The sequence below is a fragment of the Dermacentor andersoni genome, chromosome 6, assembly GCF_023375885.2.
Source record: "Dermacentor andersoni chromosome 6, qqDerAnde1_hic_scaffold, whole genome shotgun sequence".
Lineage (NCBI taxonomy): Eukaryota > Metazoa > Arthropoda > Arachnida > Ixodida > Ixodidae > Dermacentor > Dermacentor andersoni.
This window is the reverse complement of record NC_092819.1, coordinates 35,534,973-35,557,120: the sequence shown is the minus strand read 5'-3', so window position 1 is coordinate 35,557,120 and position 22,148 is coordinate 35,534,973. Positions and strand designations below refer to the sequence as shown.

At 43.6% G+C, this 22,148-nt stretch overlaps 2 protein-coding genes across 5 annotated transcripts in view; one reads left to right on the top strand and one right to left on the bottom strand.

Annotated features, from left to right (window-relative positions):
• The first annotated feature begins 59 nt into the window (after positions 1 to 59).
• On the top strand, positions 60 to 1,282 carry LOC126521869 (COMM domain-containing protein 2). The gene has a single exon (XM_050170590.3). It carries the CDS (start codon positions 390 to 392, stop codon positions 993 to 995), a length of 606 nt encoding a protein of 201 aa, XP_050026547.2. The 5' UTR covers positions 60 to 389; the 3' UTR covers positions 996 to 1,282.
• Positions 1,283 to 1,392: 110 nt separating this feature from the next.
• LOC126521866 (SH3 domain-containing kinase-binding protein 1-like) overlaps positions 1,393 to 22,148 on the bottom strand; it is a 41,995-nt gene continuing 21,239 nt past the window's right edge. For 3 of the 4 annotated variants that reach the window (XM_050170580.3, XM_050170581.3, XM_055066151.2), the window contains 6 exons: positions 17,970 to 18,395; positions 17,037 to 17,155; positions 14,108 to 14,212; positions 13,783 to 13,879; positions 12,870 to 13,060; positions 1,393 to 9,551 (listed from right to left, as the gene is read on the bottom strand). In XM_050170580.3, coding sequence (XP_050026537.2) covers positions 9,399 to 9,551; positions 12,870 to 13,060; positions 13,783 to 13,879; positions 14,108 to 14,212; positions 17,037 to 17,155; positions 17,970 to 18,395 — 1,091 coding nt within the window. In that variant the 3' untranslated portion in view covers positions 1,393 to 9,398. The remainder of the gene's footprint in view (positions 9,552 to 12,869; positions 13,061 to 13,782; positions 13,880 to 14,107; positions 14,213 to 17,036; positions 17,156 to 17,969; positions 18,396 to 22,148) is intronic. The other variant, XM_055066152.2, reaches the window with a different exon arrangement.

Below are 22,148 nucleotides of genomic sequence, written 5' to 3'. Positions count from 1 at the left end.
GTCTTCGATAGAGAACTTGAAATTTCAAGTTATCCTTGTGTTATCTCAAAACAAAATTCTTAATAAGTAAAAAGATGGTACAGTTCCTGAAATCACAGGTCTGCTGGCTCAACCATTGCAATGGCATGTGCAATGGTTCAAGCAGGATCAAGTAGCGCGACGTATCAGCAGCCTGTTGGCTACCATGTGAATGTTTTTTTTTCTTCCTTTTTTTGTGCGTGCGCAGCTTCGTGCTAAGCGCTGTGGTTTGTGGGCGTTTCATCTGTTACATGCAGTTCATGGAAGGAAACTCAAACGCGTGCATCACTCCTTGTTAGTCGTGCGTCTCAACGAATATTTTTGCTACGTGTGGCCGTGATCAGCGCCAGGTGAACCCAGCAGACTTCATCATGTTGCTCATACTCGACGACGAACACAAACAGCACCTTCAGTTTATCACCAGCGTTGACGAGCCGGTGGCAAAGGAGTTCTGCAAGATCGCCAACGAGTTCCTCGTTCGCGGAGTGAACCCCAAGGTGTACCACTCTGCCGCGCAGAAGCTCCAAGTCGACGACGACATCGTTCAGGGTGCCGTCGAGGGCCTTTCCCACCTTCTCAGCCAGGCCGCGAAGCTGAAGCTCGGCGAACAACACTTACGAGAATCGCTATTGCTGCTGAGCTTTCCCGAGTCTGTGTGCGAAGAGCTCGTGAAACACCACGTCGATAACGAGAGGAACGTGCGCAAGCTGCTGTCTGAGAAGTCCATTCCCTGCTGGAGCTTCTCGCATCTCCAATGGAGACTGGAGGCCGAGGTCGCCAGTCGCTGTCTCAAGTCGCACGTGACGCCTCTCGTTACCTTCAAGTTTCATCTCAAGCAAGGAGATGGCAGCGAAAACAAAGAAGTGGTGTTGCAGACGGACCCTTTAAACCTATTACACATGACCGAATCACTGGAGGAAGCGCTACAGAGTGCCAAGTCTCTTCACATGCGAAGAATAGCGAAGCACGTCAAGTGATAATTGAACGCGATAACGGCTCTCGACATCCGGATCTTTGTCTTACCCGTGTTGTACTCTAGCGTTTCTTGCGCAACAAGAACGATGTAATGCAAGCCTGAACCATTTGCTGCGGTGCGATACTACAATGCAAACAAAAATATTGCTTACCGTGTTGCTTGATAGGTGCACCATAAAGGCGTTCCTTCACATGAATGGGGGTGTTTTCAAGTGCTTTGTATCTGCATAAACTACACTCACTGCCACTAATGCAAAAAGAAATAAAAAAAATATGGGAAGAAAGCAAACGTCGGTGCATTCAAGCATTACTGCCAACGCAATAACCCAAGGATGACCAGGCTATCTGCAAATGGCAAGCATGCAGGATGGGCCAAGCAAAACAACCAACAGAGGCTAGTTTCATTCAGTGGTTATACCATTTATTTGTACGAAAGGGCTACACATTCAGGTCACCTACATATCTTCTCTTTATCATATATAAATCTATTATATTACATACAGACTGAGCTCAGAGGATTGTCACAGTGTGTACGCATTCTTGTGACAAAAAAGGGGGGAGAAGGGGGGAGATTGCCCTGCTTTTATTTTCCTTGCAGAGTTGGGATATACGCAACTAAACAGTGCTGTAGCCACATAAAAGGCGTGCAACGCACAATCAGTTCTAAGGCTTAAAAATTTCGTGCAGCAATTCACTGGACTACGTAGAAGCCACGTTTCCAAGGAGTGAAGCAACCAGCTGCTGTTTAGGCTTTGATCTGCCACAGCATATTACATCACTACAAGCAAACAAACACCATCACGTAAAAGGTCCTTGTCACTTCGTCTCAACTCCAGAAAGTAAAGGACTGCTCTGCCCTCGACTGAAGTTGACGCCATGCTTCAATGAAGCTCCTCGGCGATTCTCGAGCTATTTCATTAACCACGCTAATTGTTTACTCGAAGGCACTAAAGTAGTGATATTTCTCAAGCAGCTCTTTACAGCAGTAATCGCCAAAGAGCATTACTGAAGAACACTGTCGACTTCAGTTTATGGCAGCACTGTCGTACACTTTATGGAGCAGAGGAAGAAATTCTTTAGGCACATATCTTACACACACCAAGCTATACAATTCATTATAATGAACAGCACTGATTTTTAAAACAAAAACCAATCTCATAAAGGCCATGCAAAAGAGCAGGGCTTAAAGAAAAAGCAGACGGCCTGACAAATGGGTCACAGCCCTTCGCTAGCTGGAATGCTGAAATAATTTGACATCGGTGAAGAACACCTTTGCTTGTGCCTATCTACAGCACCTGACAAAAATTAGAAAAAAAGTTTGCTTTTCAGCAATACTGTTACTCTGTGTTGACCGCTCTTGTCATGTGCCGGACATACAATTCAATACATTCGCAATACACAAACACTATTGTACAAGGGGACACAGATTAGTGCAGCCAAGTGCACACCGAATTATAAAGGATTGGTGCTCGAAACCAAAGCTAGCGCACACACATTTCACACACGATGCAACACACAAGTCAGTGTATGGCATAAATGTTTCACTGCTCTACACGTCAACTAGACCAGTACCCACAGCTTTATTGCTAAATTGCATCACAAATCTTACAATAACTATCTAACAACATAAGTCAAGGTACCTAAGTCATTGGCAATATATTTATTTAGCACACAAATGTTGTGCCCCATGATAGGATGCCCTTTTGAGTTACAGTAGCATTAGGGGCCCCACTTTTTTTTTCTTTTAACCATGTTTCTCCTAGCACCTGGTAATTAAGAAACCTATCTCTGCAAACTGGAATGTAGGAACATTTTCATTTTATTAAGTACCATGGAACTGATGCCATGCTCTCAAGCATGGGTGTGCCCACGACAAATGCAACTTGCTCAGCTCCTATTCAAGAATAAGAAAGTACGGAAGTATCTTCCAAAGAATCCAAGATTGAGTGCACCATACTATCGAGTGGGACATACAATTCAAAATGCTATCAAATACAATTCTCAAGTGCCAGTAAAACACATTTAGAGGTGCAGAGCAATAGTTCTTAAAGTGGCACTGAATATAAACACTAAATTACTTTGGACTCATTAAAATTTTGTTTTAAAGCTCTATTTTAATTCATTTTAAGGTAAGAGGAGGACTGCGCACTGTAACCTCAGCACCAAGATGTCGAATGATGTCGCAAATTTCTAAGTATTTTGTGGCGCAGCGGGTTGTTAAAACTTGCCAAGTTGAGTCTTTGGCTGCTTTAGAATACAATGTAGTCCATCTTATAACTAGGCCCGAGCAGGTACTGTTGAAATCCACGGTGAGCTCATGCAGGACCTTCAAGATGGCATTGACAACAGTTTTGTTTTTATATCTTTTCTGGCTTATAAAGCTTCATCTCATCGTACGAGTGGCTTTTTTGGTATTGCAGAAGCGTCTTACTGGTACAGCTCGTTGTTCTCTTTAGTGTCGCTCTAAGGTACATCACTGCTCTGCTTAAGTTAATTTGTTTTCTTAACATGATTACCCACGGAAAGCAAGCACTTCAAAGAAATTTAGGGTAAAAAAATATGACTTCAAGGTGGTATTCTACAGTACAGCGCACTCGGCCAAAAAAAAGTTATCTTGAGCCCAGTTCACCAGTAGAGAATCAATGATAAAAAAATGAGTCATCGGTCAGCACTGCAACCTGGAACAGTGGTTCTGCAGTGGTGCATTTGTGCCAAATGCAAAGCTCTTACGGTAAAAATGATGCAAGGTGACTACTGAAGATAAATACATCTTTCAGATAGGTAAATTTCGCACTGGTTGGTGGTTTGAAACAAACAATATAAAAGAAGTTATTGAACTTGCTTCCTGCTTGCCTCGTAAAAGCCACATTACATTTTTCAGCATTTTAAACTTGCACATTACCTACAAACATGGTAGAAAACAGTCGCAGGTAGAAGAGACTCAAGCGCCACACACTGGCTGCAAAAGGATATGTACTTTTGTATATAGATAAGCTAGCTCAGCAGATAACAAGATGCACAAGAAATTTGCTATCTCCTGACGCACTCACTAGACTATTCAAGTACAGGAACATTTAATAACGCCTCATTTATATCAGTCAGATCACACGAGAGAACAATGTGTAGGATGTTCTCATTACTTTCTTATTAAACAACATAAAGAGAGCATGACCAACATCCCCCCCCCCCATTTTATCCACACCCGTGTGTTAAGAAACTTTTCATTTGTACAGTTATTTATATCCGGAATGTTAAGATCACAAAAATCGATGGATATACCATTTTTATGTCACAGCCTGCACAAAACATGTGAAATCTTGTTGGCAGCTGACTCTTTGAAGAGCAGATTCACTAGCTCTTGACAAAGATGACCCAACACTCCTATCCTTGTAATACACAATTCCCAGCACAGTAGCCAAGTTCCTCAGAGTATGCCACAACAACTATGGTCAACAAATCAAACTGTACGCTCACCACAGCATCCTAACATTTTGGTCAAAATGGTGTCGGTGCAGCCAGTGACTACTGCAACCATGGATCCTCAAATGCTCCATGGCATCAGAGGTCAGCGTGTAACTCTAGCCATGTAGTAGGCAAAATGAGAAAATTCACCGATGCGTATGTGTGGCATCGGGGCACTGAACGTGATTGCTTCTTCGATGGAAATTTTCTTCTTACAAATTTTGGGCCGCCACGCTGAGGGTGCGACCCTTATACGAGTCTATATGGTAACTGGAGCAAGTGCCTTTTTTTGGCCAAGGCAAGATAATTGCACATGAAAGCCTGATGCAAAATGCTACACTCAAAAGAAAAAAGTACTATATATACGAATACATTGCTTGATGACCCTGGAGATGGCTACCTGCTCTAGAAATGGTAAAGACGCAGGTTAAAATTTTTTTGCACTGGCCTTACTTGCTTGAGAGTAAGTTAAAGAAGTCTCGGTGCAATAGTTCTATTCACAGTATGCAACCTGCGTTGCTGTCATTGTGGGCGCACAGACTGCACAACTGTTAGAAGCTACACTCTCTCGATGCATGCAACCTTGTGAGTTGCTGGTATTATCTGGGAAACTGCGTACAAGTTCGGTGACCAACGCCCCAAACTGCACAGTGTCACTCAGTCATACTGAGAGCACCAGAGGTGTATTCATACGATAACAGCTGCGAGATGTACACATGGCAAACAATCAGCAAAACATGCGAATGTGCAGCTCACACTCCACAGAGCGCCAGTGACACAGCTATAATTCTGGCAGCACTGTGAACATGGTGCAAAAAGCATTGTGCAGTTGTTCCCAATAGGTATCATAAGTCTATGGGCTGCAGGATCATAGAATAGGCTGACAGTTTCTCCAGCCTGGTAGTTCGATTTCCAACCTCTACTAATATACGCAAACATAGTGCTGCACAGTTTTACTGTCTGCAGTCGCAAACTACTCTATTTCAAAATTTAATGAAATCCCACAATCCTCGCTGACTCTATGTGTGTATGTGATAGTGAAATAAATACTATTGCTACTTTCGATGCATCATTTGCTAGGGCAGTAGCACTTGAACAAACAAAAACTGCTCGGGTTATCAGTTGCCATCCATACAGCAATCACTGGCAGTTTGCCTGTCCTGTGATGGTTGACCAAGAAATCATAGGTTGAAAAACATTCAGCATGCGCGAGGAAATTTCTTCTTCAGGGCAAGATGGCCAGCACATGACCCTGTAGCATAAAACAGTTGAGGTGGTGGCCATTGTGCCTTCCACACCAGTACTGGACATAAGGGTATGTGTATAGGCTTTTGTCGCTGCTTCCATGTGGAGTGAGAGTTGCAATCACACACATTTCCGAAAGTGCAGTAAACGCCATATGTCTACTGTCGCAAAGTTATGCTCACGTCAGTGATGGCTGGATATCCAATAACCACAATGCGAGATTAACAATACAAAGTTGAGGATCATTCCAGCAATGAGTAACACATGCTGTTCAGAACAGGGACCTGGCCAGGCATACGAAAGTGGTAGTACAAGTCGTTGCATAAGTTCCATAAGGAAAAAAAAAATCACATTGCACTCACTCACAGAAATGAAATTTTCTCGAGACATCAAGCTAGGGTTACCGAGTAAGGAGACTTGAAAAATTCAGTCAGAAGTCCCAAAACATGCACTTCTGTGAAAAACTCGTTCCAAAGCCATAAACAGGCCGTGTAAAATGACGGTATGTATGCAATTAAATTGGTTATACAAAAGGGGAAGCGGCTCAGGCCACAAAGCAAGCCTCCTCCGCATTTTTAGTCCTGGTGCTTTATAAAAAAAGAGCACTTCGAAAAAATGCAAGATGATTTGCACGGACTGGCAGGCCAAAACTGGTCTGTCATGGGATGTGCAGTCAAGAATTGCATGAAGTCTACATGTGACATTACGTACGTCTTTCCTCAAAGAGCCATCTTGATGTGAAATTTATCTCTGTTCAATAAATCCACAATCCAGGTTGTTTAAACCCTGGCTGCTCGACAGCCCCCAGCGAGTCTAACTGTGGACTTGACATCACAGTTTTGTACAAGCCCACCAAGAACTAATAAAACTTGCTACATCAATCGAAAGATAAACTTTCAGACTCATGAACTAGAAAATTTAGTGAGGGTATGTATGAGACCACAAGTCATGGTGGAAAAAATGAAATCAAGCAATTCCAAGACCTAACACCAGACTGCATGCAGAAATATCAAGAATTTCAAATCACAGAGAAAATTGATTACATTGAAATTAGGTAGCATCTCAATGAGCATAACAAATGTTTCCTATGAAGATGTTCCCCCATCATAGATTCGTTATGACAAGATTGATAGTTTCATGTCCTGTCTGACAATGCCACGCTAAGATACAATGAAAATGAGAGGATTTGCAGCAATGTATGGGACTATATTGCTTATCCGTGAGAAAAGATATTACAAAACCAAAGCACTAAACTGACAGTTTCTATCGCAAAACATGTGCCAGAACAGTCAAGAAGTATGGAAAAGAATTGACAGAACACTGCTGCCAGTATACTAATCTGCAGCTTTTACAACCCATTAAGAACACAAATGAAAATGAACATTCAGTATATACAGGTGTTATGATGAATCACACATATTAAGAAAGATGAGATACTTTGTGCATGATATTTGAGCCGATTACAGTACACACCAACACAAGACGGTTGGCGCTAACTGTATTCGGAAAGGTCAATGGCTTACCTTCAGTGAAATACACAATACAGCAAAACCAACATTGCCTGCAACCTCGTCAGAGTAATCGGCTCCACACATTCACACATTCGTGCACCAGACCCACTGCAAGCTCAGAACAAACTATTTTACACTCACTCGAGAAATCTTTCACAGGCCACAAATCACATTACCTATACATCACAGTAAGGTAATAAGACAATGTTTAATAGAATGAGCAATTTAGATTGCTACCTATACCTGGTGACAGCCGAAGAATTCAGTACCGGCTTTACTAACAAATCCGCAATGCATATAGCCTTTGTGTATTCACACTCTGCAACACAGTTCTCAAGAGATTGATTGTGAAAGTTTGGCCTCTGCCATGACATCATAGAAATGAGCAAACTTAACAGGCTGACACATGTACAGTCAAGCCCGCATATAACAATCGCACTCAGAGCTAAGTTTCAGCTACTACGAACAGTTTCTGAACCAGTTACTTTGAATTGGACATTGTTTTATTTAGCCCTGAATTCCTGGGTTGTCACCAATTATAGGTGTCGCATCCAAACCAGACCAGTGGTCATAAAATATCTTGAACAAGATGACAAAAAAAAGCAAACTTCGAGACAGAACGATTACACATAGTCCCACCTACTCTCAACCGTTAAATCTACAGCTAACAAAAGTGAACTGAACCAACTCTTACTGAAGGAAAAAGCAGATGGTTCCCTTAGGTGAATATTGCCATGAGCAATATCACCGCATACACTGGGGTTCAAAGGGGTGAAAAAAAGAAGAAGGAAAGCCCAAGCAGCAGAAGAATAAGCAGATTATGTAGCACATAAAAAAAAAAAGATTATCAGTTATGCTTAAAAAAAGGGGGCTGTTGATGCCAGCATAACTCACTGCTTGGAAATACAACAGATGAGACCACTGCACTCACATCCAAGGCCAGCTTGCTTGAAACTAGTGTTTTAAGCAGACAACAAGAACACACTTTGTTATCAATAAACTTGTCACTTGAAAGTAAACTTCTGACCACTTTAAAAGCGGCACTCTTTTGTGATTTCGGAATTTCCCAGCTGTACTATCCATAACAGAAGTAAATGAAAGTCTTGAGATAGAGCAAGTGAGGACTTGGTTTTGTATTCCTTAAGCCTTGTTAATGTGGCAAAGCTCACACGCAAGCCATGATCGCACCTTAAGTCCCTCCATCCATGCTGCATGCACAGCAAGCCCCACTGAAATCTCACATAAATCACATCACCAGAGCAAATATTATGCAGCAGGGCTCACCAGAAGCGAGATGCGGTGACAATGCTGGTTGCAGTAGTTATGGTAGTAGTCGTATTATTGTTAAATGGCACAAAATTGGCAATGGTAGTATGGTACTGTTACGAGTACACAAATGCAAGTTATTTTAGTGCAGGAAACCATTTACACATTTCCTAATTCTCTTGCAAAATGCGATCATACTGCAGCGGCAACTTTTGTTATTGGATGTTAAATAGGCCAGTGCTTAGCTGCACGGTGATCTACTTATCGGACAGCCACTTCTGCTATCAAGCCTACTCAGCGACACCTTCTCGCATCGCAGACAGCATTGTTTTTTGGCCCCTGATATCTTGACTAAAAGGAAAGCTCCTCATAATGAATGTTAATCACCATCGCAGTAAGAGCATGGCTGATGCCTTGAGAATGCAAGACACCATTCTAACGCATTTTAGGTCTCCTAAACATGTACCAAGACTCAAATTAAGGCTAAAGTACCCTTCAAAACCATCGCCGACTGTACCAAACACCAATGCCACAATTTCCTTTACAATTGTTACACCACAATACAAAACAAAAAAAAAAAAAAAAAAATGAAACTCTCTACGTACTAAAACACTACTACAGTGCTTGGCCATTGATGCCAGCATTTTATAGCTTGACACAATCTCAATTTATAAATACGCACTCATTGGTAAAATTTAATACTTAAAAAATTTACATGCCCTGAAGCAGCCTGTATACACCCTCATTCAAATACTTATGCACTTCCGAGATTCTGAAGGGAGAGGGCTACACTGGTCTTCCAATGCTGAGTCGACAAGTTGGCTGGAGGGTGGCCGGCGTGCCGGGGCCTCTCTGCCTTCAGACGGGAAGGTTGCACAAGTCTGGTGCGACCGCCTAACCCGGTCAGACAGCAGCACTGGGTCAGACCGTCAGGGTCAGCTTTTTGAGGCGGTCGATCTCCACCTGAAGGGTCATGCGTAGCTTCTTCTCCTCGTCAATTTCAGCCATGAGGTCGCGCACCAGCTTGCTGTACTGGTTCCGGTTGGACTCCACGGTTTCTTTCAGAGAATTGATCTGCGAAAGTTTACCAATGTCGTATTAGAGAGGGAAAGAGGTGGTTGTTGGTCTATGCAAGGCTCTCAAACATAAGTCTTGTGGGCTGTGGGCCACTTGCGTATGTACTATCAAGGATGAATAAAATGCAAACACAAACTCAAGAGAAATATCTCGGGCCGTTGCTTATCTGGCCATTAAAGATACTACAGGCTTCAAATTAAGCGCACAAACTGAAACTGCACGCATATTAGACATATTGGCATAAGCACAAATGAAAGACTGTGATCTAGCTGACCATTACTAGTTTGTAATTCATTTGTCCACAACTGTACAGCTAGTTGCAGAAGTTGCAAAGTTGAACTTCCTGACAACTTCTCCATTCATCCAAGAATATAGGTTGGAAATGTGGTAGTCATACAAAGAAGTATCCACTGCTCTTCTCTATTTGGGAATCGAGGCCTTGGTAGCGACAATTTTATTTCCCCCTTGAATATTGTGCTCTGAAAACACGCTAACTTGGGATACAGTCTGCATTCGCCTCAAGTATTCAGCATATATACAATGAATGCCTATGTCTTAGGAAACTCGTGAATCGTTAAAGTATGGGCTATTCGCTTTTACATCTTATTCCATTGTAAGTTTAAGAAATCACAAACAGGACAAAGGAAAGAAATGCACTCAAAGCTAAAAAGCAGAGTGAAGTAAAACTAGGACAACAAAGGCGACGTAGGACGTGTTCTGCACAACTACTTAGACATGTGAGCACATGAGGTCTATGAAGGTTTTTCTATGCACTGCATGAGATTGTCATGTGTCAGCGCGCCTTCGATTGCCTCGATTGACAAGGAGGTTGAATACCTCCATGATTTATCAATTCTTAAATTTTCGGCATCTGAGTAGGCATGGGTGGTTAGAAGAGCCTGAGCGCCCCTTCTGATGGTTGTGGCCGCACAACCATAGAGAGAGAGAGAGAGAGAGAGAAACAACTTTATTGACCAAGTGTGTGTGCTCACATACACAGTTCAATTACGCTTTGGACATGCGCGCTGATTGCTCTTCTGCAAGAGAGTCGAGCGGCAATTCCTTTAATACCAACTACTGCCCAAGTGCTGAATTGGAATATATCTATTCCAGTGTATCTACTTTCTTATTTTTATGAAATACTTATGCAAGCCCATCCATATTCATGAACAGTCGGATGCAGTTGTTTAACTTATGCCCATGTAGACTTATGTTCTTTCCACTCCTCTAATAGCCTATAAAGGCTATTATTAAATGAATGAATGAATGAATGAATATAATGCATGTTTACCTGCAGAAAACATTTTTTGCCACTTTGTGGTTACTAAAAAAATTGTGGCAAATGTTTTTTGATATAGGTCCCTCGGAAAATATCATCATCATCATCAGCCTGGTTATGCCCACTGCAGGGCAAAGGCCTCTCCCATACTTCTCCAACTACCCCAGTCATGTACTAATTGTGGCCATGTTGTCCCTGCAAACCTGAAACCTGAAGGCCATGTTGTCCCTGAAAATATTAAATTTGCAATAAAAAAGTTGAACCGGAGAGGGGGGCTAAAAAAATTGCCCCTCAAAGAGTTAACAGGGTTCTTTGCAGTTTTAGACTTTGCTTCATTCTTTGTTGCTGCTTATCATGTAACATATGCTCAATAAAGATAAAGTGTTAGTCAGTACTTTGCATTGTGCAGTTCCTTTGTTCCATTTCTACGCTCTTCCACACAGGTTTCACAAAACTGTACTCTTGTATCTATGAGTATGCCACAGTGCAGCTAGTCACGGTATTTCTGTATACAAGGTAAGTCAGTTCTGTGCCTAATACATAGTAGGGACGCTCAACTCCCCCTCTCATGTCCCCTGACATTCCTCTTCCTTCCACGACTCACATCTCCTGACGTTTGGTTTCCCCACATGACATACACGTGATGGTGGGAGTCGGGTGTCGTAGTTACGCAGTTGCGATGAGAGACGGTGCAAGCGTTTCAATGTTAACGTCCCACGACAGAATGAACAACTTGGACATGCATGGAACTTGCTTCCTGTTCTTTCTTTTTTTATTGTGATAGAGACTTGCCCTTAAAGCATAATTCTTGGTGCGTATATGTGTATTGTATGTGTGCTGTGAGGCCTGTGTTGTGTATGAATTGAAGCAGTGTTTTGTGGAATCTGTTGTCATGTATCCAGCTTCCTGTTCTTCAGCTGCAGGATGGTGATGTGCGTTGACGGTGCACGCTGCAAGACTAACCTGTGGAGTGCTCCCCGTTCGGCTTCAGAAAGTGAAAGCGGCACGAGCGAACAGGATCTATTCATAAGACAGCATCCAGCAGTGACTTGGGCATTGGTGTTGGGCGAACATTCATTTGTGTGGTGAGTTGAACTTCCTTAATTCCTCAGCATGTTCTATCAAGGAATTATTTGTATTTCTAGCTGAAATGCTCATACAGCTGGCACAATATGTAAATTTTTTTTTAGTATGTTGGCATAGACGTGTGCTGTGTCTTTTGTTAACAAGAGCATTGGGACCGCACAATGACTTGATTCCGTTTTCACCAAGACATGATTTTTGTGTCATAGCAGCTGCCACACTCTGCATGCTTATTAGGACACTATGCATGTTCATCACTGCACATCTTACCTGCAACTTATTTCAAGCTCACAAAGGCTTTCAGCAGTTACACTTTAAACCATAGTTGACCACACCCTTACCCATTTCCATGCTAGAACAATAAGAACAAGTGCGCTGACAATCGACCACTTCATGATGGTTTTCACAATTTAAGAAACCCATGCACGCCATGGAGCCCTGACAAGTCTCGATTTCAAATGCATGCTTTCTGCGTTTATATAGATAAGAAATGAAGTGCGGCTGCACCATCCCATGCAAAATATCTGCTATACAACATGGAAAGGATGAGTGTGCTGCTGTCAGCTAACAGACTATCTACCATGTTGACCTTCAAAGTTTTCGAACATTCCGCAAATAACACCGGGGCACACCTAGTGTGTCGACGAAGCTACCAGACGACACAGAGAACGCATTTTAGTAAGTAGCTTCCATGTTATCAATTTCTGCTAAGGAGCATGCTACGTAATAGCTGATGAAGCTTGTAACCAGCCTCGTTTTTCTTCCAGTTTATTTTCAAGCAGACACATCTAAGTATGCTCGCACAATGTGTGAAAGCATCAGGATCTGCTGTCTTCAATAGAAGAAAAAATTTCTTACATGAGCAGATTTTATTGCAAGTGAGCTTACTATACTAAATATTTACAGTGTCACTTGCTAGCAGATCATGCCAAGCAGAAGACTAGTACACCCACCTGGTGCTGGAGGCTAGTGAGCTCCTCCTTGGGCACGCAATTCTCGCGAAGCAATTTTAGCTCATTCTTGAGCTCCTGTACAACATCACTTTCAGCTGAACACAGGCCCTTCTGGTTTCGCAGAATTACAGGTGCTGCTGTCACTGCCGGAGCTTCCTTGGCAACCGGGCTCCGGGACAGCACAGCTGATTCTGCACAGCAATGTCGGCACCAAAATAAAGAGTCTCTGCTAATGACGACCAATGTGTGGGCACACATCGGCCTTGTAGCATCGGTTTGCAAGTCTTACATTCCATTCCCCTAACTCCCTCCTCACACCCAATGTTATGCTTGTTACTTGTGCAGGTTGTGCATGCATACTGTGTTTGAGTGGACCATTTCACGAGTCATCAATCTCATCTGGAGAATCATGCCAGGTGTACGGCCAGGCAAACATCTCCAGCATTCTTTAAAAAATGTCCCTCTCTCTCAAGGTCTTGTTTATGAATGCCAATTCATACTTTCCCTTCCAACTTTCACTCTAGATTTATTGCACTGGTTGAAATTTAGCTAAGTGCAAAACTTTGCCAATACACCCTTCTCCATATTAATGTGTGTTGGCTAAATTTATAAGAGAAGCCGCCCCCTTTTTTTTAATTGGACTGCTCTCACTGGCAAAAAGTTCAAACATGGCCACAATTAGTACATGATTTGGGTAGTTGGAGAAGTATGGGAGAGGCCTTTGCCCTGCAGTGGGCGTAACCAGGCTGCTGCTGCTGATGATGTAATGTTTACTTTAACAAACCGAATTACAGAAGTGAATTCCATGCATATTGGTTCTCATTAGTATAATTCCCACGGATGTACGCATGCACAAACACATGCAGTTGAACCTCAATGCAAGAACAATGAAATAAAAAGCACGCTGGCCCACCTTCTCTGACGGAACCAGCCAGGGGCTTGTGCGCAGATGGTGGCGATTTCTGAGGGTACATTCTACTCGGGAGCTCCTTCTCTGGGCTGCTGGCAATCTAGAGACAAATGTTGCAAACTTGCTTATGCAGTATCGTACTTCAGGAAGAAGTTGGCATTTGTCGGATTTTCAAAGAAAAAGGCACTGAACTGCTGGCTCTCCATTGGGACTTGGCTCATCACAGGTGAAAAATAGAACCCTCAATTTTTTTTTTTTTTTTAACTCAACTGCAACCATGCCTGCATGGGACACATAGGCAATGCAAATTAAACTCAAAGATGGTCACCTTTGTGTCCTTGCCCTCAAATGTAGGCTGACTAGAGAATTTGGCCTGGTGCCTCTTTCCAAGATCCTTCATCCAAGCTGGCTGCTGCTCACTTGGTTCATTGCCCTGCAGAGAGAAATGGGAGAGCAGAGGAAACCATGAAGTACCGCATGCAAGGCACCGTCATTCAAAGCTTCTTCATTTCAACATCCCTCTGCTTCTCTTTATGAGCACCAGAATGAAAGAATGCACTGAAAGCATAACATACAAATATAAATAAAGCCTCCATGCTGCCAAGAAAACTCGCTGCTGCTAAATGTGAGATGAGTCGTGGGAACTGAGGAGCTTGATATTTCATGCCAACCATATGAAGCCATCAGACAATGAACACAGGAAAAGCATAGGGGAAATAAACCAGCTTTTAAATTGAGCTTCTTGAATTTTAAATAATTGAATATGGATAATATGGTAATTCTTAAAGGAAGGGCCCCCTCAGCAGGTTAAGGCATTGCAGACAGACAAGCATCATGCCTTGATCACGCGGTGTTTATCCTGTCTGCAAAATATTGAATCTAAATCTCAAACAAAAGAATGTGCACCCTTCTTAGCAAGGGAGCCCCACTTCCTGCCGGAGAATCAAGGTTAAGTGCATAAATGCCTCTATGCAAGATGCATTACATGCAACATCCCCAATAACGGCATGTGAATTCAATAAATCATTCAATGCAGAATGCACAACACCACAACTTTGGTTATACAGTCAACTGCCATTAATTCGACCCTTGTGGGACCACAAGATTTGGTCGAATTATTCAAAAGGTCGAACGAAGAAATCACGGAAAAATGAAAGCATTCAAATCTTTTTTTATTGCTTGAAGTAGTTTGTAATGTTTTTTGGCTTCTTTCTCTTAAAGCACAAATAAACCACCATGTAGCAAAACACGCTTAAATGTTTAAATGCTGTTGCTGTCCCAGCATTGGACTGTCATTTTTCTAAAGTGCCGCTGTTGGTGAGTGGCCCACAAATGCACAGACACAATCCTTAAAAAAGAAATGCAATAGCATCAGCTGATGAATTTCTTGTGTTCTTCCAAGGTTTTAGTAACTGCTATGCACACGAGGGGGCACCGGCTGAGGTCAATGGGGTCCACTTAAACAAGCAGCATGCTTTTGCCTTTGAACGCGTTTTCCTTCCGTAGCAATGTATGGTTTCCTGCCAGTGCTTTTCGATGCAGTCAAATTAAGCAAAAAGTCTAATTAACGGAGATCGAATTAACGGAGAACGGAAGTCAACTGTAATCTGGAAGACCTAAAGTGGCACGTAGGGGGCACTTAATCACAATAATTTTTCAAATTGATTAATCATTAGAGGAGATAGAGGAAATTGATATGCTATGTCACCATGCTGCCAGAAGTCGAGCCTTACTTCAATGTGGACACACTCTTTTAGCGTTCGCAAGCTTCCTGTCTTCCCTGCCTTCTCCCACACTGCAGCCAAGAAATCACACAGCAATTGCATCACGAGCCCCGATTCCTTTTTTTTTTTCTTCCTATAGTTTTTTGCTGCACCGCACACTTTCAGTTGTGGTACTGCAATTGTATGATTTACCGAAGTCACACGCCATAATCGGTGATGTTAAAGGCAGTGCGTCTGATGCAGAGGTATTAATGCATGTGACATTGATTCTCTGGCAGGAAGCAAGGCTCCCTAAAGAGGAAGGCTGTACAGACTTTTGTTGAAATTTCAGCTGTTTTCGTGCCATCTAGCGGTTCGGTACTTTGCAGACACAATCTTTACAGCATGATCTATGCATAGCACTCGTCAGTTTAAAATGCCCAACGTAGTGAGGGGCCCTTTAACACTTTCCTGTCCATGCCTATTCCCATCAATAGCCCGATATAAGATGGTTGCAAATTTGCATTTTACAGCTTCTTGAGCGCTCTTGCACAGTTGGCGCTAGCTATTTGGTTATTTAGGAACTATTTAGTCAGTTTCGCTTTCCCGTTTTCTTTTTCTGCCACACGGATATTTTTAAAGCGTCTCTGAAGAAGGGGCGTGGTTGGCGTGATGAGCGCTCATAGTTTCCAAGATGGCGTCTGCAAAGCGCGCTGCTCATGCACGACAACATTGCATTTCTTATGATTCTGATGCATGCAGAGTTTCTGGACTTTGGAAGCAGCATTGATGTGGAAGACAACTTTGGTTCGTAAGATTTCAGAAAGGGATTTTGCTGTCTTTGCTGAACCGTTTCAAAACTGCCGCATACTAATATAAAGATATCCTGCGTGTTCTAAAGGTAATAGCTATGTGCAGGGTGTTAACATCCTTCAGTCAGGACTATTTGTCTACAGCAAGCAGGGAGTCAAGTTTCCTATGAAAAGATGGCTGGGAGTCGACGTGGCTTTGCGCTAGGCCTAGTCACTAGGATTAATATTTTGTTTTCAATTTTAAAAAATTACTTATGCAGAAAGCTAACATTTGCTGGAATAATGCACAGGTCTCTTGCATTAAAAAGGTATATTCTGAAAATTTTACAAGTTTTTTTTTTGTAAAGCAAAAATGACATATTTGTATCACTTTCTTCTGTACAACATTTGTTAAGATATATGAAAATGTTGTTTGAGATTAGTACATCTTAAAGATAATTATTTTCCTCTTCAATTTGATGCTATACCCTTTAGTACCAGGCATGCTCTGTGATAGGAAAAAAGTATTTACTAGACTATACAGGAACTGCTGCTTTTCCTGTGGAAAGGAAAGTGTTAAGGACATTTTGTAGGTTTTTACAACTTCCACAGCATCAACATGGTAATATCTGTGAGATCAAAGTGAAGCTTTACAACACAACCAACGTATTTTTCTCAAAGACTGAGGATTACAGCCATCATGACTACATAATACAGGAGCCGGTATTAAAATGATTAGGTTAGCCAGTAGTCATTCACTTACGTTTTCCTTGACGATTGTTATATGTGAGGGAGGCCTCCTGTTCATGGGAGGTCGCACACGGTTGGCAGTGGGGTGGTTCAGCTTGTTCTCCGAGGGCTCGATGCTGTCAAATGTCGCTTCTGAAATGTGCAGCAGGTGTTCCCCTTGCGCATTCAGTTAAACATAACAGATGCAACCAAGCCAATTGCTTGACATTAAGTTTTAGTTAACTCTCACAAGTACATGTGTATGCCTTGAGTGCTCTCAAAACATTTTGTGCGGGTTACGAGAGGCACAGTAAGTTTGTCACTACAAGTACAGCCACAGAACAGACAGGAAGAAATACTTGTTGGAACATGAAGTACTTTGAGAAAACGCAACATAGAGCATTAAATACAAAAAATCAGAATGCCAACGAAAAAAAGTGAGATCCCTTTTTTGAATTGGGTTGAAGAATGCAAGTGGGTAAGACAAGAAAGAGATAAGAGAGACCTTGAAGGGCACAATACCAAGCCCATCGAATAAACCCAGCATTGAATGCCCCACAGGTCGGAAGCCTAGCAGATTGACCCCCATACCAGGCGAAAGCAGCATCTCTAGGCAACAAACAGCAAGACAGAAAAGTGAGTGAGTGACAGGTGAGGGATTTAGAGGCACAGGAGAAGAGAAAGAAGCAGCTAGAGAAGACTTGCTAATTTCGATAATGAGAGAGTCCAAAAGGCAATCAACTATTGTCACAGCTGGCTAACACTCAAGGAAGCTTTTGCCAAAGCGCCAGATGACACTGGATAGCAAGCAAAAATCACCAGCAGCAAAGCGGAGCAGCAACACTTACAGGAAAGGTGAAAGAAGTGCACAATGCACAGAGGCTGCTCCTAGAACAAAGGAACCTCACACAAGCTCATGCGCACGAGCAGATTTACCAGCAACAGAAGGGCAAGGACCTTTGTTTACCAGAGTACTCTTCCTTGCTGGACGAGGCCGCTGACGACTGAGACTCCTTGGAGTTGACAACTCCATTGGCCGTAATTCGCCTCACTTGGGCATACACAGGGGCAGGCGCAGCAGCCTCTTTTGTTTGCCCTTCAGTCTTCCTAGCAGCCAACAAGGGAGGTGCAACTGAGGGCAGGGCAGGGCTGGAAGTGGGTGTAGCAGTGGGAGTAGGACTGGAAGGTGGCAGAGGGGGCGGGGACGAGGGCGGAGGCACATCTGCATCCTGGACAGGCCACTGGGGCAGGGGCTTCTTGGGGGCGGGGCTTGCCGAGGTGGGTGGAGACTGCAGGACAAAGGGCTTCTTGGCCGCTGCCAAGCAGGTAGCGGGGGGAGGGGCGGGTGCCTTGCCTTTCTCTTCCACCACTGCCACGCTGGCCGATGATGGTGCTGTGGTGATAGAGGGGTGTTGAGCAGCACCCACTAGAGCAAGAGCAAACTACCAACCTCTATTGTTGTGTGGAGACTGTGGCACAAATGTAGTTCTCAATATGTAATTTTTGTTCTGAAAGCCCAGGTTCTTCTTCCCCCCCCCTCATCCAAAGCTGCAGACTAGCCCGTCAGTGCCTTTGTATATTTCTTCGTATGCTCGTACTAGCCAACCTCCTCCCAAAAGTATGCCGTATGTCTTACCGCGGGCCATTTATCCTCCACAAGCCAGTAAAATATTTCAACACAGCTTCCTTCTATGTGCATCCAAACACTAGAATGACCTTGCCATCAACATAAACATGAACATTTCGAAATAAATGAATATCATTCCTCATGGACAAAGTGTGCCGTATCTTCTATACATCTACTCACCATGTAATGCTTCATAACTAATGGACCCTTGCTTTATAACAAAGTACTATGCCACCATTATTCTTCAGGTGACAGCCATAGTATACAATAAATCAAAAGAATGAATATTCTCAGAAAATCTCCATAAGGAGCTGGAATTCCCTCTAAGGAAGGTACCAAAAAAATACTCTACATTCAGATATTTATGAGGAGACATAACAATGCCAAAACACTTAATGCTGTTGTTGCTCTGGCAGGTCAGTATGGTGTCTACAGAAGCTGAGATATGTCACTGCAGGAACTAACCTAACCAATGGACTCCAGACAGAGCTCTGTTCAACAAATCTTCTGGACCAGTAGAACCATATTGGCAAATTCAGTTTAACTTCTACACATTTGCTATGGCAGGTTTTTCGAATAAACAAACATTTCCATTTGTATATTTTGTATGCACAGAACCGAGGACAAACTGGAAAGGTGATCAACCCATGCACAACATAAGTGGTCGTACTGGTCTTATTACCAAAACATGTTAGCAAAATATCAGCCAAACTCTCTGACACCCCCAACAATCTGTTACAATGTATGCTATGCATATGGTCTCACTTACATAGTGTATGCTGAAGCAGAAATTACGGCCAAAAATTAATACAAGGGAGCAAAGTGTACATTTCTGCACTAGGACTGCTTACAGTAAACCCTCGTTAACACGAACTCGCATATGTCGAAATATCGGTTAAGTCGAAAGTTTTCCACGCCGCGCCTTCCCCACCCATAGGTGTTATGTATTCGCACCCGTTTATCTCGAAGCATTTTTCGGGCGTAATACGGATATCTCGAAATTTTGAGCGGGACGGCTGAAGGCAAAGGCCGTTACCAAAAGGTGATACAGGCTCCGAGCGAGCGCTTGGTTCCTATTAAAGTGCCGAACGCGGTCACGATCGAAGGGCGAATACAAAATTCCCGCGGATGCAGCCGTTTTCCGTCAACCACGTAAAGTAACCTTGGAAGCAGTCACGTGGTGTGCGCCGCTTGCGCGCGGGGGCTCATGGGTTTTATCGGGTAGTCGCGCCACTGCATTTCGCACGTGCGGACGTTATTGTGCGTGTGCGATTCTGTTCTTTGTTTCGTCGCGCTGTGCGCACGACGCGTTGACTGCAATTTTTTTTTTGTTGTGAGTGTGGTGTGTGGTCAACGGACGACGACGATCTCCCGCCCCAAGCAGTGTCAGTCTCTGACGCTGGAGAAAAAAGTCGCGTTAATCAAGGAAGTGGAGAAGGCGGGAAGATTGAAAACAAGCATCGCCAAAGAATTCGGCATCCCCTTGTCGACGCTGTCGACAGTTTTAAAAAATCGGCAGAAGGTCTTCGATGGCTTCGAGCAAAGTTTTTCCAGCGAGCGGAAGCGGATTCGGGCCTCGAAATTCCCGGACGTCGAAGCAGCACTCATGCTGTGGCTCCGGAATGTCAGGGCAGCCAACCTTCCCGGGACAACCCAAATGATGATAGAGAAGGCAGACGCTCTGGCGTTGCAGATGGGCCACACAGACTTCAGTTGCAGTAACGGCTGGTTTGAACGATTTAAAAAAAGAAATAACGTGGCCTCGAAGCCTATCCACGGCGAAAGCGGTACTGTTGATGAAGGGGCTGCAGACACCTGGCGCAACCACCGCCTCGCTGAGCTGCAAAAGGCTTATGCGGACAAGGACATTTTCAACCTCGACGAAGCAGCACTGTTCTATAAGATGCTGCCTAGCCACACATACACGCCGAAGGAAGAAGCGTGCTCAGGTGCTAAGCAGCGCAAAGACCGAGTGACGATACTTTTCGGAGCCAACTCCACCGGCGATGAAAAACTGCCGCTGCTTGTTATCGGTAAGTCGCTCAATCCAAGGTGCTTCCGAAATGCACGGCTCCCGAGAGATGCGACTTACCGCGCCAATGAAACGGCCTGGATGACTGCAGCGCTCTTTGAAGAGTATGTACGTGCTCTTGACCGCAAAATGGCAAGGGACGGCCGGAAAGTGTTGTTCGTTGTGGTCAACTGCCCCGGCCACGGAAAAATCAACAACTTGGAGGCAGTCACGCTGGAGTTCCTGCCTGCTAATATGACATCCGTGCTCCAGCCGATGGACCAAGGAGTCATTGAGGTTGCTCGTAAGTTCTATCGGAAGAGTCTCCTGCACCGCATTTTGTGCTCATACGACAGTGGTAAGAAGTACGAAATAGATTTGCTGGGTGCAGTCCACCTGATCGCCGAAGCCTGGCGACAAGTACGTCCATTGACGATTGCCAATTGTTTCGCGCACGCAGGATTTTCGCGCGCCGAGAAATCGCTCGAGCCAGACACTGACGAGTTCAGTGATTGCGATGAACTTTGCGACGAAGTCCGCAAAGCTGCCGGCTGCGCCAGCGATGCCGAAGACGGCGAAATCGGATTTGAAGAGTACACGCTCTACGAGTCTGACGTGCCCGTTACCGGAATGTTGTCCGACGCCAACATTGTTCAAATGGCAGTGAACGACGGCGATCACGCTGACGAAGAACCACCTAGAGAAGTGCCGACAACTGCAGAAACAAGGGACTTGCTACATTTGCTCCGCAACAAAGTTGAATGCAGCAGCGGCGAACAACGGCTCATGCTCATTCGGCTTTCTCGCGCCGAATGCCAACGCCAAGCAGGCAAGCATCACCAAGTTCTTTTCAAAACAATAAAATTCAGTTTTTCCTGGGAATTCTGCGTTTATTGCAAAAGCTCCCCTCGTGCTGTGGAGCGTTTGTTAGCAGTGCTGGTTATCACTGGCTCTTTCAGTGACCCGGTCACTGAAATTTTCGGCATTTTGCTTAACTCGAAACTCTGCTTATCTCGAAATTTTTTCCGGATTTTACAACTTCGAGTTAACGAGGGTTTACTGTACTTGAATGTTTTAGTAAATGAAAATAAAAAGCAAGTGCATCAAACACTCTTACTTCCTGTGAAAGTGAAGTCCTATGAAGCACTCGATAATGGCAACTATCGGAATGAAGATCCTGGGCAAAGTTCAATGTGTCTCCAAACAATCTTCTATGATAATGAAAGACAAAGGCAAGGTATGAGATGTCAAATTTAGATGCATCAGGACATGCAGGAGGTGTGTGCAAACAATGGCACATGAACACTTAAGTGCATTCAAGGCCGATTGTCCCAATGAACCAGATTCGTTAATTGTAAAGCTAGATTTCTCACCAGGCAGTTTACCAAGCTAATGGCAACATAGTCATTTTTGTAATCAGTATGTACTAAAAAGTTCACTTGTCTAATCCCACAAATAAATGTAGAGATGGCTTTCATGATGAAACAAAGCGCAAGAGAAAAGCAACA

Coding starts and splice junctions, on each gene's coding strand:
- LOC126521869 (XM_050170590.3), top strand. CDS start 390: ATGTTGCTCATACTCGACGACGAACACAAACAGCACCTTCAGTTTATC.